Source organism: Lissotriton helveticus, chromosome 1_1 (genome assembly GCF_964261635.1).
Source record: "Lissotriton helveticus chromosome 1_1, aLisHel1.1, whole genome shotgun sequence".
NCBI classification, from domain to species: Eukaryota; Metazoa; Chordata; class Amphibia; order Caudata; family Salamandridae; genus Lissotriton; species Lissotriton helveticus.
The window spans coordinates 538,365,626-538,384,119 of NC_136057.1; the positions used below are offsets into that span (position 1 = coordinate 538,365,626).

Sequence of the window (18,494 nt, forward strand, 5' to 3'; positions counted from 1 at the left end):
ATGTGGGGAGTGTTGGTGACTCAAGAGGAGTTAGGATAGGGCAAGCTGCAGACAAGAGCACAAGTGTGCGGTAGCTGGCACAAACTTTACATTTAACAATGATAGTGCAATATGTGTGCACTCTGGTCATCAATGGTCTATTGGTAGGTCTCGTTTAGGCCGCCCAGTTTGCAGCTTGCATCTCTGTGTATGCTTTCCCCGGCATGTAGACACCACTTGGCTGTTACACATATAGTCTTCTTTCCCGTTTCCTCTCACCAGTGCACGTCCCACCAGCAAAGTGCATGCACATGCTCTGAAAAAAGTACATCCAAATTTTATTTCAAATCTAAATGTTAGTTTTATCACCATTATAAATATATGCAAATCAACAAAGCAGAAGATGTTTCGAGGCTTTATTCGACCAAATGAAAATACAATGAAAATGCTCTGAAGCAGGGTAAAATGAAACCAGAGGAAAAGAAATTCATAAATATTGTACTCTCACTTTCAGAACTAAGGCGTACGTCTTCCTGCTTCTGGACCAATCAGCAAAGCACCATCACCTTGCGTTCCCTTGGTAACGAGAGCCACTCCTATAACCAACCTTAGCCGAAACTGAAACAACTGTTTATATTTTACTTTTAGCACAAACGACAATATAGTCGGCTGCGAGTCGTTCGCACAACTATGTGTCTTTGATAGGCAGAGTTTGTTTGTTGTAAGCAACAAGTGATATTGTCTCCCAACATTTGGGGTAACCTACAAACTCAGTTTCTGCTCAGTTGTGTGTTGCGTGGAGAGCATGTCCGAGAAGGATCCCGTTCTTCTCCGTTTTGATGCCGATGGATTAAACACTGACTGACTGCATGAACGTTCAAGCTTTAATTTCAGGAGTCGTGTTAAAAATGGGGTCTGCATTTTCTGCCACAAGCTCTTCTGCAAATTAAAACAGAAAATTAACATTTGTTTAAAGACGGTTGCTTTTGCTTACACCAAGCATTACAAATTAAAAACATTTATTCTCAAAATAATTTTACAAAAATGTTAAGTGAGAAATCAGGAAGACCGGGTCATCGACTGGTTAGTTCTTAGGAACAGAAATGTTTTATCGACCCTACTACAGCTCAAAGACTAGATTGAGGGTCCCTGACAATTTCCTACTATAAAGAAAGCACATCTAGGTCACTTTAATTCACGTCCTCAAACCATTTAAGCACTTCCCTCTAAGGCCACTGTTCTTCATTAAGTACTGATGAATAACGTTACCACAGTTTACAAAGAACCAATGATTCTATACCACCTTCCGGAAGTGCGGAAGAATATTCACCACCTTGGGTGGAAACCAAAAGAGTACCACCACATGAACAGGTGGTCGGAGTTTGAAGAATAACAGTAATTGATGGAAAAAGTAGAAGGGAAGGAAACAAAAGGAAAAAAATAAAAAAAAAGTATTAGACCTGAAATTTTTTTAAATAAGCAGATATTTGCAAAGTGTGGTCCGTTTTCAACTATTGCAATGTGTTTTACTCCGATCTCCCGATAGCAAAGTTAAACATGCTGGATATTCTCGAGACCAGAGATTCAGATTGATATTACTATCCTGCAGAGCCTATGCTTCTGCGGCACTCTGACCTCCAACGGTTTCCAACAGAACAGAAAATTAACTGAAGTTTCAGGCCTCACTGAGAAATGTACAAGAACTCACAGCAGGTCAACTTATTGGTGTATAATCATGATCGCAATTTTAACTTTCACTTCAAACACTCCACACGTATTCCTCCTTTCGTTCGTTTCTTGGAGGTCACACTGACTTCCAAGGAACAAAATGTTGCAGAATGTGTTGAGTTTCTTATGCTACTAAATTTGCTCGAATTTTGTCTCTAAAATAACACATCCTGTGAGTCACACATGCACGTCAGGCAGTAGTACCCTTGTTTTTAGAGCAGTTGCAATCTTAGAACTCTAATCAAAAGGCTTATTGAACAATTAATAAAAAGCACTGAAATCATAACTAGTGAAATATAGTTAATATTTTCAAACACGATATCATTACGTAAAGGGAAAGTAGATTATTCAGATGAGAACAACAATATATCATGCCAATAATACATGCAAACATACATACAGAAACAGAACGACATACACATTTGAGCTCAAGGACTTTTTTTTACATATGATAATGATGCAGGACTTTCCTTTTTAACACGTTTGGTTAATTTTTATACACTCAGTGTGAACACCATGAAATTAGTAACGTGAAAAATGATCAAAAAGGTTATGGAGACAGACTACATGGATCTTAGTATGTAGAGCACTTAGTATAGCTTAAGTTAATAAAATTCCCAGAGAAGTTTTCCATATCTAGTTTTCAAAAAATACGTTGTAGCCATATTGGTGTCAGAGTTTTGACCAAAATAATTCAACCGGTCATCTTCAGGACCGAGCAAGTCGGCTGACCACAAACCAAAGTCTGTCATTGTATGAATCAGATCAATAAGCATTAACAAAGTCATTACGTTGCACTTATGTGGCATCTATTGGCTTTGTTAATGTTTATTTAGACATGTTGCACAGCAGTGTGGGCTGTTATGCAATATGGCTTAAAGCAAAGCGCTATGACATGGCCAGAGATGACTGCGTCATTACGCTTCGTCTTTGTTTAAGCCATGCTGAACAGCAGCCCGAGCTGCTATACATTAAATACACAATGACATTCGTGTATGTGAGAGGTACTAGGCTTCATAATGAGTTTTTGTGCGGGATGGGAAGGGTGAGGGGCTGCGACATAACGGACAGTGTCCTCGTAGCCATGACAGCTGTAGACATAAGGTTTATTTAAGTGTAGACAGGTATCCTTCCTTTGTCTCCGTTAGACCAGTCAGCCTTAGTGTGGTCGTCCCCCATACTTTTTGCTGATCTTGTTTATGCCAGCCCTGGGACTCTTCGCACTTTGCCACTGCTAACCAGTGCTAAAGTGCATGTACTCTCATCCCTAACACATAACAGTGGCTCATACCGAATTGGCATAATTAATTTACTTAGAAGTCCTTTGTAAAGTGACACTACATGTACCCAGGCACTGTAAATTAATTGCTACGACCAGTGGGCCTGCAGCACTAGTTGTGCCACCCACTTGGGTAGCTCTTCAAACATGTCCGAGGTCTGCCATTGCAGCCTATGGGTGCAGTTTTAAACTGCCTTTCTAACTGGCAAAATAAACCTTATGCCAAGCCCAAACATTCCTTTTTAAAACATACAAGTCGCCCTGGGGCAGACCCTGGGCAGTCCAGAGGGAAGAGTGTAGTGTATTTACAAAGTTGGACATGCACTTTTAAGTTTTACTTGGCCTGGTAGTGAAAAACTCTTAAATTTGTATTTCACTACTGCAAGGCCTACCACTACCGAAAGATAACTTTGGAGTTAACTTGTGACTTTGAATAAGCCAGTTAGTTCTAGTAAAATTCTTTATTGCATGATTAATAAAAATCATTGCAATCAAAACACTTCACAATCACGTAATATATAACAGCAGAACTCAATAAATCAAATATTATTAATAATTGAACCAATGCATTAATAAATATCCCATGAAACAAAATCTTACAATTAAATCTGTTTTCAAAGAGAAACGAAAACATTTTTTAAAATGTCAATGATAATTATAGTAAGATATTGCACATTTTACATATTAAAGGGCCAACATGCATAAATGGTTAATCCATAGCTCAATAACAATGATAAAGTGCATCAATTATGTCAGAGCCAGGGTTATTTAGCAAAAAAAAAAAATGATTCCACAAATACTATAACAAGATAACGCACCTAATTCTTGTTAAAGTGCCAACATGTCATTGGTTAAAATTTCATGATTCTAGGACACTAGTAAAGTGCAACGAGTATATCCGTCCCAAAATAGGTATAGTAGGTTCAGTTTGTACTACTAGGTGTCCGACTGTAATTTCCAAATAAGAGTAGCTTACAGTTCACGTTTGGCGTCTTTGGAAAATGTAATGTAAAACCCTCTTTCATAGGTAGGTCAGATTTTTTTTACAATTTTGACAATGCCGCTTTTGGAAAGCTGGCATTTTCCTGCCTTAGCAGTTTAGTGCCTGCAGCCTGTCCTAGGTCACTTGACTCTGCGTAGTTGACCATTGGGCCTTTTGTATTTCTACTAAACAGCCACTCACAATAGGGAGCTTAGGTGTGCCTGGACGGGCAATCACTGGCAGGATGGGAGAGAGAAGCTGGACCCAGCCCCATTTACACTTGAATAGGCTGTGTCCGGACTCCACATAGAGGACTGCATAGCCCCTGTAGTTAGTCTGGAGTCAGGACAAGGAAGGTAGGATGTCTGGGGAATTCAAAGGGAAACCTCTAGGAGCTTCTCTCCCACTTCAACGGCCCAACTGGGAATAAATACAGGACCTCAGAAACCAACTCTTCAGTACCCTTCTGGACGTGTGGATACTCTGCCAGGAAGAAGAACTGCTGTGCCACTGAAACGACTACCACTCTGCTGTCCTCTTGCTTGAGTGAGAGGGACTGTACCTGCAACTCTTGAACCCAGAAACAGAGTGACTCCATTGGCTAGTTGAATGGCCTCATGACTTGAGTCTCAGGGACCGAAGGCTCCAAAAATCTTGACCCAGTACCCTCCAACAAACTTGACCCAGTACCCGGACTGTTATGTTATGTTATGTTAGAGTGTTTTGTAGCGTGCTCTATTACTCGTGAGTATCCTGGCGCGTGAAGGTATGTAAGCAGAGCAGAGGCAGAAGGCGGTGGGAGCAGTTAGGTAGTTAAGTTAAACAAATGAGTTTTTAGGCCTTTCTTGAATTGGGCAATATTCTGAGATGCGCGGAGGTGGAAGGGGAGTGCATTCCAGGCTCTGGCTGCAGTAGCGGATATAGACTGGCCCCCCAGCCTAGCATACTTGAATCTAGGAAGGACCATCCTACACTGATTGGCTGATCTGAGACAGCGATTAGGGACATACATAGAGAAGCGTTTTCTCAGGTACAGTGGCCCTAACTCATGCGTCGCTCTGAAAGAGAGGACCAGCGATTTAAACAAAATGCGCTGTGTCACCGGGAGCCAATGAAGACTACACAGGTGGGAGCGGACGCTAGACCTCCTAGGAATATTAAAGAGGAGTCTAGCTACCGCATTCTGAACCACCTGGAGTCGTTTGATCAGATAGGATGGAAGGCCACTGAACAAAGCATTGGCGTAATCGAGCCTAGATAGAATGAGGGCACGCGCCACTGACCCTTTAGCTTCCCTTGGAAGTAGAGGAAAAAATCTGCGCAGAGTTTTCAGGGTCCCAAAACAGATACCTGTAAGTTTTTTAATATGGTCCTCAAATTTAAAATTATCTCCGAACCAAACACCCAGATTCTTAGCCGGGCCTCCCATAGATTTGGGACAGGGAATATCAGGTGATGATCTCTAAAGTTGCGGGGAAGGTTCCAAAAAAGAGGACTTCAGACTCTTCCTCATTGCACTTTAACTGTGCAAGTGCGAGCCAGCGAAAAACAGAAGAGAGACAGAGCTGAACAGCTGACTTATCCAAATTGTCACCTGGCCAGGTAAACAGAAGTTGGGTATCGTCAGCGTAGGCAATTATTTTTGCCCCCAGATGCTCAGCCAGATAGATCAGCGGGGTCAGGTAAACCCCTGCGGAACTCCAGTAGAGAGTATTCTCGGCGATGACACATGCGGTGGCATCCAGACCTGCTGAGTCCTATTGTTCAGGAATGACGTCAGCTAGTCTAGAGCCGAGCCAGTAATGCCAATGGCGGACAGTCTGGTGAGGAGAAGCCCGTGTGGCACCGTGTCGAAGGCGGCAGAGAGATCCAACAAAATCAGAACCGCTCTGCCGCCTCCGTCCAGGCACTCCCGAATAGCCTCCGACACCTCAACCAAGGCTGTTTCGGTGCTGTATGCTGCCCGAAACCCCGATTGGGCCGGATGTAAGGCATTAGAGGTCTCAACAAAATTGTCCAATTGGCGAAACGCCATTTTTTCGCAAATTTTAGCCAACACCGGCAGCAAATGTATATATATATATATATATATATATATATATATATATATATATATATATATATTCACTGAAAAAACCATAGGTTATAGACCATATATAGTTAGGAATTAGCATTTAGAAAACCTTATTTTACTCACACAAAACCATTGAAATTCCATATATAGTTAGTTGCACTAACTATATATCGCGCACCCGCAATCCACTGCTGATGGTCACATATTACATCATTCATGACATGGTCAGTGACATCACTGATGACATCACTGATGACATCTCAAATGACATCACTGATGACATCACTGATGACAACATCCAGTGATTTTTTGTTTCTATAAAGTTTAAATATGTCTTACATATTGAAGAATGAGTGGATGTGTAAGTGTCTGGACGAAGGATTTAGTAGGTGCATGACTGACTGTATGAGTGAGTGATTAAATGTGTCTCACTGACTGCATGGGTTAGTGACTAAACTGTCTTAATTTGTGCATCATTATGTCTGTTGTTCTGTAAACTGCTGCATGTGTTGATCAGTAGCTATATGAGTAACTATATGGGTTATTGATTGATTGCCCAAGTATTTGTATGGGAGACTGAGTGTGTGTGTGTGGCTAGCTGGGAGGTGTGTGACTCTGTGCAGATCAATCTGTACTTGTATCAATGATTGTATAAGAAGGTAAGTATGTGTTAGTATATGTTTGAAAATGTAAGGTGCTCTATGTTTAACTGTATAGACAAGAAAATGGAAGTGTCATTGATTCTTTACAGGACTGACTAGGTGTGTGAGTAACTCCATGGATGAGTGGCAGACTGTGAGTGTCTGTATAGGTGTATGAGTGCATATGATAGTGTTGTAAAGATGAGTGATTGTATGTATGAATGATTGTATGGGTGAATGAGTGAAGGTGTGTGTAGATGTAGCAATCAGTGAGTGCGTATGTAGTAACTAGTATTGGTGTGTCAATGGTTTCAAAAATTATACTCTCTTTTTAACACTGGGTGAAACAGAGGTTATATTAAAATGTGAGGAGATGCATTGTATTGTCACATGAATGATATCATCAGTGATGTGGTCATTGATGTCAAATGAGATGTCATCAGTGATGTCATCAGTGATGTCATTTGAGATGTCATCAGTGATGTCATCAGTGATGTCACTGACCATGTCATGAATGATGTAATATGTGACATCATCAGCAGTGGATTGCGGGTGCGCGATATATAGCTAGTGCAACTAACTATATATGGAATTTCAATGGTTTTGTGTGAGTAAAATAAGGTTTTCTAAATGCTAATTCCTAACTATATATGGTCTATAACCTATGGTTTTTTCAGTGAATTTTCAAGGTTTTGTAAATGCTAATTCCTAACTATATATGGTCTATAACCTATGGTTTTTTCTGTGAATTTCATTGGTTTTTTAACAGCTAATATCTGTAGCTGTAAAATGTATTCTTCTTTAAATCCAAAAATATATTTTATATGTTTATGAATAATTTTTTTTTAAAATATTTTTTTTTCTTCGTTCCCGCTTCGCGAATCGGGAAGCTTCCCGTTAGCTGACCTTGATGCCGCGAAATAGACCGCGAGCCGGTAAACGTTTCTTTACCGCAAGTGCCGCGTTAGAAAACAACATCGTGACGCCTCCCGTCCGCATGACGTTTCACGTTGTCGCGTGATACGTCATATGACGTGCTACGTTAGCGAACTGGTACGCGAAGCGAGTCGCAAAGCGCAGGTTTCTGGAAGCAAACCGGGAGGCCCTGCAAAGCGCTTAACGTAAACACAGCAAGTCATGTGACTTGGTAATAACACTTTTCATTGGTTCATTTCACTTTTGGTTTCCTAATGATGTAAGACTAGGTCATATAATCTAAAATGAACACTTTTGATTGGTTGAGAACTCTTGTTTTTCCCAAATGATGAAAATCCCTCCTTCTTTCCTCACTCTGACTTTCATCATTGTGAGAGAAAGACCCTTTGTGATCACTGAGCAATGGCTTCTTTAGTAGCTTCAGCTGGTGCTTCCCCACCACCTCCACCACATCCAAGGAAGAGTGGACCACCTGCTCAAGTTATAATTCAACAAGAAGAAGAAGAAGAGGAACAGGACGACGAGCACGAAGAGAGGAAGTTTTTGTCTGAGCAGCCCAGGACGTCTCACCGGAAAGAAAACTTCATTTGGCAATTTTTTAAAATTCCCAAAGGTCAGAAAAAAGTAAATGCAAGATACGTAACTTGCCTTATATGTCAAGATAGACTGTCCAGAGGAACCGAGAAAAAATACAGTTTCGGAAACTACACAATGCATCGCCATATGACTAGGTGGCATCCTAACAACTACAGTGCTGCACAGTTTCGGAACGACCTAGATAATCTCCCTATTATGGCCAGAAGATCTGTTGTACCGGAAGTAACGGGACCAGAGGGCAGGGAGATGGTGCCATATATACAAATGAAATTTGGTGAAGTAAAACACATCTGCGTATTTTGCGATGGATTCATTTCCTACGGAGAAAAAAGCATCACTCTGATCAACAGAGCTATTGACTATCATATGCAAGTTTGTACGAAACGCCCAAAATAATAAATACTTCTTTTTTTGTTTTGTTGCTCCTGTTGAGCCCTTTACAATGAATCGTTTTCATTGCCCCCTCCAAGAAAAACCCCCAAAAATATAAAACTGTTCAGAAAAATTCAAAAAAAGTAAAAAAATGTTCCGAAAAATAAAAAAAATATAAAACAACAAAAACAATAAAAAAAAAAAGTTCTTTTCAGAACTACCTCCCCGTTATTAAAAAATTGGTACAATATTTGGAACTGTGCCAACCTCTATTTCTCTTAGTTCGCTTCCCAGTTCGCTCGCCGGTACGCGAACCAGAAGCGAACCAAAAACAGTAAGTATAAGGGAAGGAAACAGACACTTATGTTAAAAGAAAGACAGCTATAGGGGAGTAAACTAGAGATACTATTACCCGTAATCCACTGCTGATGATGTCACATATTAGATCATTCATGACATGCTCAGTGACATCATCAGCAGAGGATTGCGGGTTTTTTGGCAACGTGCCTTATCCACGGTTTAATAACGCTGCCTTTTGCTTTATATAAGTTTTCAAATTGTATGAAATATATACCAATAAGTCGTTATGAACCTTTAGGTAGTGCTTTTCTTCATGAGGTCTGGTCGCTTCCATACACATACAGATGTTTCAAAGATGATCAAGAAGTTTATCTGAATGGAGAGGAATGCACTGAGACGCCAGATCATTCACTAATGTGTAGGCACATACAGTTACACGGTTCATGCAACAAACACCGACCAAATATGGCTTGCGTGTTGCAAGGCACGCCAGTTCCTGCTATCATCCACACGTTCAAGTTGTTGGAAAATGGTAGTTATTTGATGCTCAATAATGAAGATTGTTCTGAGTTAATTAAAAGTATTCCTTTTATCGTAACAGTAAGTGAACGGGTTATTTGCTGCAGAAATGTTCTATTTCCTCCCACACATGAACATAGGGAGTTTTCAATCTGGCCACAAATACCAACCTTGGGACAGATTTCAACGGCATGGCAAGAATAAGAGCTCTTTTGTCTCAGAGAGAGGTGGCCTTGAGTTCGGCCCGTGAAACTTTCGTGCTTCACATAGCGAACACCCGTACAGAGGTGCAGACCCTTTTCAATTCAGATTTGCCTTTCAATTTCAGCAAGATGGTTCCGACTATCTTTAACGCATCCTCCACAAAGACCCTGGCGCACTTTTTTAAAGTTGTTACCAGTGGTCTCGTGACTTCATTTGAGAAAATCTTTGGAGTCATCCCTGCTTCCTTTCATTCTATTTTCTCCACTCTGGTTCGTGGATTGGCATTTTTACTTGCATTACCAGCGGACGCTCTTGTGCTTTTTTACATTTTTAAATATGGATGTCCCTCCTATGCAACCTCCCACCCTGCAGCTGCTGACACTGTTCCGCAATCGCATGCTAGAATATTATGGCACAATGCCGTTGGCGATATTAAGCACGGCATATGGATTATCTTTTCGATTCTCCTACTTCACCTGTGTCCAGCCTGTATTTCACTGCCTGACCTGTGATTTCGATTGGGCCATTGATTTGTGTCTCTGCGGACCGGTTTCTCCTGACGTCGACTTTAATCAGCTGATGACTCCTATCATTACTCACGAGTTGGTTTGTCCTGGCGAAAGGATTATGGCTGTGGCATTGATGCATGGACTACTTGGTCCCTGGAATTTACTGGCGGCAGCACAGTCTTTCTTGGAACAGAGCTTTCTTGAAAACCCACGAGCTGTCCTCTGATGGTGATAGAGGATCCGGTGCTGGGAGAGCACGTATGTTCTTTTCCGCTTTTAAATTGGATGGCTGAACTGTTTTCGGATGAAGACGGTGACTTCCTATTGGAGGCTGTTGCAGCTTATTTTGCATACACAGTTATGTCATAGACCTTTTTCATGTTTGATATGCTGAGTACTAGCATTTCATTGACAATTCATTGACTTATTTGTCAAGTTTTTATTATTTACCTTGCCTATTGGCTTAAGACTCGATAAAGTACTTGGCTGTTTTATTTTTCTTTAGCATTAAATTTTCCTAGTTTTTAATGCTTTACCTTGCGGACCGTCCACATATAAACTTGCAATCTGCTCTCATGAGATGGCACTTCTATTATCTTATTCAGTTCGTTTCCGGATCATGGGGAGGTGTCATCTAGGTCCTGGATATCTTTACACCGTGTTAAGTTAGCATGGGCTCATTACCGGTTTAAACGCCATTTTTCCTTTTTTGCAACTTCTGCACACGACACTTAGTTGTTGCTTTAGCTTTCCACCTAGTAGTTCATCGTGGTTTACATGAGAATAATATGTTATTGCTCTACTATCTGCTTTGCTTGTTAAACTATATCTGTACAGCGAGTGCTAAAGTTTCAAGAACAACACGATACAGAATTGTTATGAGGTCTGATCTCCACGACTTCATACTCATAACATAAGTGCAACTTCTGCCAATTCTGGGCATGAGGCGGGTTTTATATTGCTTTGCCGAACACACATACACAACAGTTGATGCGGTTCACATGAAGAGAGAGCTGGTGTATGCTGATGTGATTCCTTCAAATCTAAGACACTAAAGTATGGGCACGCCCTAAACCAACACAAAGAGACCTTCTTAGCAAATAATATAATATGTGTATTAGGGAGGGTGAGATATAAGCAGCCGCGGGCCGTGGAGGGAGTTACGGTGAGGCGGGGAGGGGAGAAGCAGGGTGCAGCCCTCTCTACCTTGCCCCTCCCCCTCCCCGCCTCCCTGCCCCACCGTAACTCCCTCCACGGCCCGCGGCTGCTTATAAGTGTTGCTAACTCTTATTCATTTACAGCATGTTCACATACTGTCACCATTCGCTTTTTATGTACTAGTAACTATGCTGGTAATTTTGCTACTGATAATATGTGTACTTGTATTCTCCACCCTGCTTCTCCCCCTCCCCGCCTCCCTGCCTCACCGTAACTCCCTCCACGGCCCGCGGCTGCTTATAAGTGTTGCTAACTCTTATTCATTTACAGCATGTTAACATACTATCACCATTCGCTTTTTATGTACTAGTAACTATGCTGGTAATTTTGCTACTGATAATATGTGTACTTGTATTATCTAAGATACTACGCCTGAGAAGACGGCATTAGTAAATAAACATTTCAAATACACATGTGTTCTTCTTAACTCCATGTTCTGGTTTCTAAGAAATATATAACGACCGACTGTTCATGAGTTCCACGTATCCTGAGGTACTATAAGTTCATATTCTGGATTGTCTAAACATTGAGAGTTTGTTATATCCAATGTGACACTGTACCTAGCTTGCTAAGGAGTTTTTGATTACTAACGTGAGTTTTGGGACACCCTAATTCGCCGAGGTTCCAATCCTCTGTCCACAGTTCTGTGTGAGAACAGAAACCCTGCGACAGGGGCACCCCCGACCCTTGCTGGAGCTTCATCACACTTGCGATACAACTCCAGCAATGCGCCACCTTTACGGCACAGATACATCACGCATCTGTGCTGTTTTTGCCCCATGATGCGCCGCATTGTAAATGCAGCACACCATAGGTGACGGAACAGCGGCACAGAATGACTAACACATCCCTGGTGATGCGCCAGTCATCATAAATGTATCCCTATGCTTCTTATCTTGTTAGAGATGAACCGCCATATGTATCATCAAAGTTTTTTGCATTTCCTAAATAGCGAACTTTAAGGAATAAATAGCGATTCTTTACCATTCCTAGTTTGCGATTAGCTATTTGCTAATTACAAATTACCCATTCATTTCCTTCATTTCCATAGGGCGGTTGGACTCACTTTTAGCTCGAACGGCTGAATGGATTTCCACGAAACTTGGCAAAATTGTAGGGACTGGTAGCCCGATGTGCCTTTGCTATGTCTCAAGATATATGCTCCAGTGGTTTTTACGAAAATTAACTTTGAAAAATATATATTGGGCTACATTGGCCTATATATATGTTGGAGCCCAAATGTAGCCCAATGTAGCCCAATGAAGCCCAATGTAGCCCAATGTAGCCCAAAGATGGCCGCCAGACACACAAAAAAACAAATGTAGCCCAAATATCAGCCAGATGTAGCCCAACTATAGCCCAGTGACAGAATGACCAATCAGCTTCGCAAACCTCCGTTACGCGAAGCGGAGCGCTGTTACAGATATATATCTTTTTTTGAACGTTAATTTCTCAAAATCCACTGGAGCACATATATTGAGACCTAGCAAAGGCACATCGGGCTACCAGTCCCTAATATTTTGCCAAGTTTCGTGCAAATCCATTCAGCCGTTCGATTATTATTATTATTTTTTTTTTTTTGCCCCGCGGGGCCCTTTTAAAACTTCCACATCAAACCTAGGGGGTCAGCGAGGATCTACTATGCCCCCTTATAGTTATTTCCCCCTTTGTTTTGACCTCCTCTTGTCTCTCGATCCTACCGAGAGACAAGATGGCGGCCGCTACGGACTGTTTGGAATGTTGACAGACGCCGGAGAACCAATCAGCTTCGCTTCACAAAGCTCCGTTGCGCGTAAAGTACGCGTCCTGGGACGCTGCCAGGTCCGCTGTTACAGATATATATCTTTTTTTAAACGTTAATTTCTCAAAATCCACTGGAGCACATATATTGAGACCTACAAAAGGCACATCGGGCTACCAGTCCCTACAATTTTGCCAAGTTTCGTGCAAATCCATTCAGCCGTTCGGGCTAAAAGTGAGGCCAACCGCCCTATGGAAAACTCAATGTTAAAAACACGTTTTGGGACCCCCCTTTTTTCTCTGCCCCCCCTTGACGAACCCCCCCCAAATTTTCAAGGGCTGCTCAGAAACAAAATGTGCCATTTTCCTGAAAATTTCAGCCAATTCCGTCCACAAACGCCAAAGTTATTAGACATAGAATTTTCAAAAATCCCATAGAGAAAAAATCCTAACTATATATACCTACTGGCGACCGCCAGTAGGAGAGATTATATATATATATATATATATATATATATATATATATATATATATATATATATATATATATATATATATATATATATATATATATATATATATATATATATTCACTGAAAAAACCATAGGTTATACACCATATATAGTTAGGAATTAGCATTTAAAAAACCTTATTTTACTCACACAAAACCATTGAAATTCCATATATAGTTAGTTGCACTAACTATATATCGCGCACCCGCAATCCACTGTTGATCATGTCACATATTACATCATTCATGACATGGTCAGTGACATCACTGATGACATCACTGATGACATCTCAAATGACATCACTGATGAGATCACTGATGACATCATCCAGTGACTGTGTGTTTCTGTAAAGTTTAAATATGTTTTACATATTGAAGAATGAGTAGATGTATAAGTGTCTGGACGAAGGATTTAGTAGGTGCATGACTGAATGTATGAGTGAGTGATTAAATGTGTCTCACTGAGTGCATGGGTTAGTGAGTAAACTGTCTTAATTTGTGCATCATTATGTCTGTTGTTCTGTAAACTGCTGCATGTGTTGATCAGTAGCTATATGATTAACTATATGGGTTATTGATTGATTGTCCAAGTATTTGTATAGGAGACTGAGTGTGTGTGTGGCTGGCTGGGAGGTGTGTGACTCTGTGCAGATCAATGTGTACTTGTATCAATGATTGTATAAGAAAGTAAGTATGTGTTAGTATATGTTTGAAAATGTAAGGTGCTCTATGTTTAACTGTATAGACAAGAAAATGGAAGTGTGATTGATTCTTTACAGGACTGACTAGGTGTGTGAGTAACTCCATGGATGAGTGGCAGAGTGTAAGTGTCTGTATAGGTGTATGAGTGCATATGATAGTGTTGTAAAGATGAGTGATTGTATGTATGAATGATTGTATGGGTGAATGAGTGAATGTGTGTGTAGACGTAGGAATCAGTGAGTACGTATGTAGTAACTAGTATTGGTGTGTCAATGGTTTCAAAAATTATACTCTGTATTTAACACTGGGTGAAACAGAGGTTATATTAAAACGTGAGGAGATGCATTGTATTGTCACATGAATGATATCATCAGTGATGTGGTCATTGATGTCAAATGAGATGTCATCAGTGATCTCATCAGTGATGTCATTTGAGATGTCATCAGTGATGTCATCAGTGATGTCACTGACCATGTCATGAATGATGTAATATGTGACATGATCAGCAGTGGATTGCGGGTGCGCGATATATAGTTAGTGCAACTAACTATATATGGAATTTCAATGGTTTTGTGTGAGTAAAATAAGGTTTTTTAAATGCTAATTCCTAACTATATATGGTGTATAACCTATGGTTTTTTCAGTGAATTTTCAAGGTTTTGTAAATGCTAATTCCTAACTATATATGGTCTATAACCTATGGTTTTTTCAGTGAATTTCAATGGTTTTTTAATAGCAAATATCATAAGCTGTCGAATGTCAAGTACGTGGTAAGTGAAAACATTTTCGTGTTTATGCACACTGATCTGCTTTGAATGGTGCCCCCCCCCCCCCCTCATTTCTATTAGGAGTACTCTCTCTTTGCAGATAGTGAAAGGTAGTTAACGCAGGCCTTTGCCCCCGTTGTAATCCGTCGTGCCTGCTTCTCTCTCCATTTGATTATTGTTATCCAAGTATTGACTGTTTTAGAATTAGTTCTCTTTGGTTCATTCTCTATTTACAAACAAACACAGAGTCGCAATACTCTGTTTAGTCTTTGCAGATAACGAAAAATCGTGTAAAAAAAAAAAGAAAAGGAATCGAGCAAAATCAGTAGGCCACTAATGGGATCTCTTTTTGACCTCGCTAAAATAGAAACATTAGGAACAACCCCTCATGACAAATACAAAACTAGTGAGATGAACTGAACTCCACACAATGATGGCTGCAAAACAGCTCGGCTCCGCCACCCACCCCGCCCAAAATAACGATAAAGAGCGGCTGCCATGATTGGTTGCGGAATGGCCACAACGGAGCTACGAAATGGTGCTGCTCTCATGCTAACCCCAGCTTCGGTCTGAAACATCCAGAAACACTGTAGACTACCAATTCGATCAGTTCCGGTAGCGCCCCAATGTAACCCGGTAGAGAAGAACTAGCCCTCCCCTCTTTGACTGATGGTTCTTGTTGCCTGTCCTTTCTGTTGTCATTTAACAGAACTATTTAGCCTGCTGAAAGGGGTTGTGTTTCGACCGCTGGTTGGTGGAGACATTTTGACTATATTCTGGACCTGCGTTGTCGCGTAATGCGTCATATGACGCGCCGCGTTAGCGCATCCGGAAGTCATCCGGGGCGCGCAGCGCGTAACGTAAGCATAACAAGTCATGTGACTTGTTAATAAAACTTTTCATTGGTTCATTTTACTTTTCTTATTCTAATGATGAAAGCCTTGGTCATATCACCTAAAAATTACGCTTTTAATTACTTCCGAACATTATTTTCTCTTAAATATATGTTATAACGTTCCAGGCTAATGTACTTTCCCGGAAATTTTACAACTGTCCTGCAAGTAAAATATATTCTTTTTTCGAGAAAAAGAGCGTTTCTTCGTTCTATGACGGAGCCGTTGAGCAAAACAGGGTCGACCTGCTGTCTTAGTCGCCGATACGCCTGAATATGAGATTCTTATCGATCACTTTATGTTGCAGGAATAGAAAACACAACAGCCCTTGACCATTTATCTTTACTGCGTTCCTTCGTATTATACCTTTTACCCTTCATGTAATTGGCCTGCTTTATTTCACTTGCCTTTTAATGATTCTAAAACAGTGACTATTATTAAAAACTTTACCAATGTATACACTACTACCATGTTTTCTTTTAAAAACCTTTATTGTGAAAATTTCATTATACAAATACGAGCCTATAACCACGTGGGCCTGCCACAGAGCAAACTGTAATCGTATATGATGAATAGACATTTACACTGTAGAGGAACGTAACGGGCGGGCCATTAGGTTGCAAAAACTAAGGTGTCTAACAGTTACGGAATCGGTGGACGTACATTTTATAATTAAAATACGACAGGGCCAGTTACAATAAAATTATCTAGATATACATTTGCGGGCAAGTACCATGGGTGACGTTAATTCGAATTTTCAACAGTACAGTAATCAATAACACATCAGAACTTAATATCAATAGGGATGTCGAAATATTCAATCAATTCTCGTCCCCGCCCGCCATGTGCTTCAAAACTGCATACGTATCTCGTGATTTCAAGGTTCTGCAACCAGTACACAACAAGGAGTTACGAGTCCCATTTATTCCGGCGCCATTTTGGGCGAGGACGGGCAGGTCCAGGATATAGTCAAAATGTCTCTACCAACCATCGACTATGATGATGTTCATATGCTGTATTTATTAGAGTAACACTCATCTGCCCACATGAAATTAATTTACCACAATCTAAACATGTCATTTTAATCTTTCAAAAGTTCTTCTAAATATTTGGGACCGTTTCCCTTGCCTCTGAAGCTCTCAGTGCCACTTCTTTGATGAATGTACTAGCAGGTCAGGGGTTCTCCTCCAAATCTCTCTTTTATGCAGCACTATAATTAATTGGTGCCACCTCTCCATATGACGATGCATGGTATAGTTACCACAACTATATATTTTTTCGGTTCCTCTGGAGAGTTCATCGTGGCAGATGAAGCGTGTAACATACCGGGCATTTACCTTTTTTTGCATGTACAGGAAAGGGAAAAAAAATCGAGCGTTCGAGTTCTTAGGTGTCCCAGGGCCATTTTAGTGGACCAGGCCCAAATCCAAAGAACAGCTATCTCACAGGCTAATGGGGCGACCCACGCCGAGTTTCAGCATTGTAGGATGACCACACAAGTACAGCAACTTGCTAGACATCACCTCGGTGCCATCCGGATCTCGGCGCCCCACTGCAGATGAAGTGCCTCTCAACTATGAAACCACCACGGTGACATCCGGATCTTGGCGCGTTGTGCTGCCTTCGGCCTATTCGCACATCAGTCCGCTACTGACGCCATCTCACAGGCTAATGGGGTGACCCACGCCGAGTTTCAGCATTGTAGGATGACCACAACAACTTGCTAGACATCACCTCGGTGCCATCCGAATCTTGGCATCTCAACGCCTAGTGGTATCTTCCATACAGAAAATATTGTTACGCTGCCTTTGGCCCCATTCGCACATCAGTCCGCAACTTAGACATCACCTCGATGCCATCCGGATCTTGGCATCTCAGCGCCTTGTGGTGTCAGTCAGAAAATATTGTTGCGCTGCCTTTGGCCCCATTCGCACATCAGTCCGCTACTGACACCATCTCACAGGCCAATAGGGCGCCCCACGCCGACTTTTACCATTGTACGATGGCCACACCAGTGGCACAACTTCCTAGACATCACCTCGGTGCCATCCGAATCTTGGCATCTCAACGCCTAGTTGTATCTTCCATACAGAAAATCTTGTTACGCTACCTTTGGCCCCATTCGCACATCGGTCCGCAACTTAGACATCACCTCGGTGCCATCCGGATCTTGGCATCTCAGCGCCTTGTGGTGTATTCTCTTCAGAAAATATTGTTGAGCTGCCTTTGGCCCCATTCGCACATCCGTCCGCAACTTACACATCACCTCGGTGCCATCCGGATCTTGGCATCTCAGCGCCTTGTGGTGTCTTCTACTCTGAAAATATAGTAGAAAATATTGTTGCGCTTCCTTTGGCCCCATTCACACATCAGTCCGCTACTGACACCATCTCACAGGCCAACGGGGCGCCCCACGCCGACTTTCAGCATTGTAGGATGGCCACACCAGTGCGGCAACTTACTAGACACCACCTCGGTGCCATCCGGATCTTGGCGCGTTGTGCTGCCTTCGGCCTATTCGCACATAGGTCCGCTACTGACG

General features: G+C 41.5%; 1 protein-coding gene across 1 annotated transcript in view; it reads right to left on the reverse strand.

Annotated features, from left to right (window-relative positions):
* Positions 1 to 381: 381 nt before the first annotated feature.
* STRAP (serine/threonine kinase receptor associated protein) overlaps positions 382 to 18,494 on the reverse strand; it is a 184,429-nt gene continuing 166,316 nt past the window's right edge. The window contains exon 9 of the mRNA XM_078674028.1: positions 382 to 918. Coding sequence (XP_078530154.1) covers positions 857 to 918 — 62 coding nt within the window. The 3' untranslated portion in view covers positions 382 to 856. The remainder of the gene's footprint in view (positions 919 to 18,494) is intronic.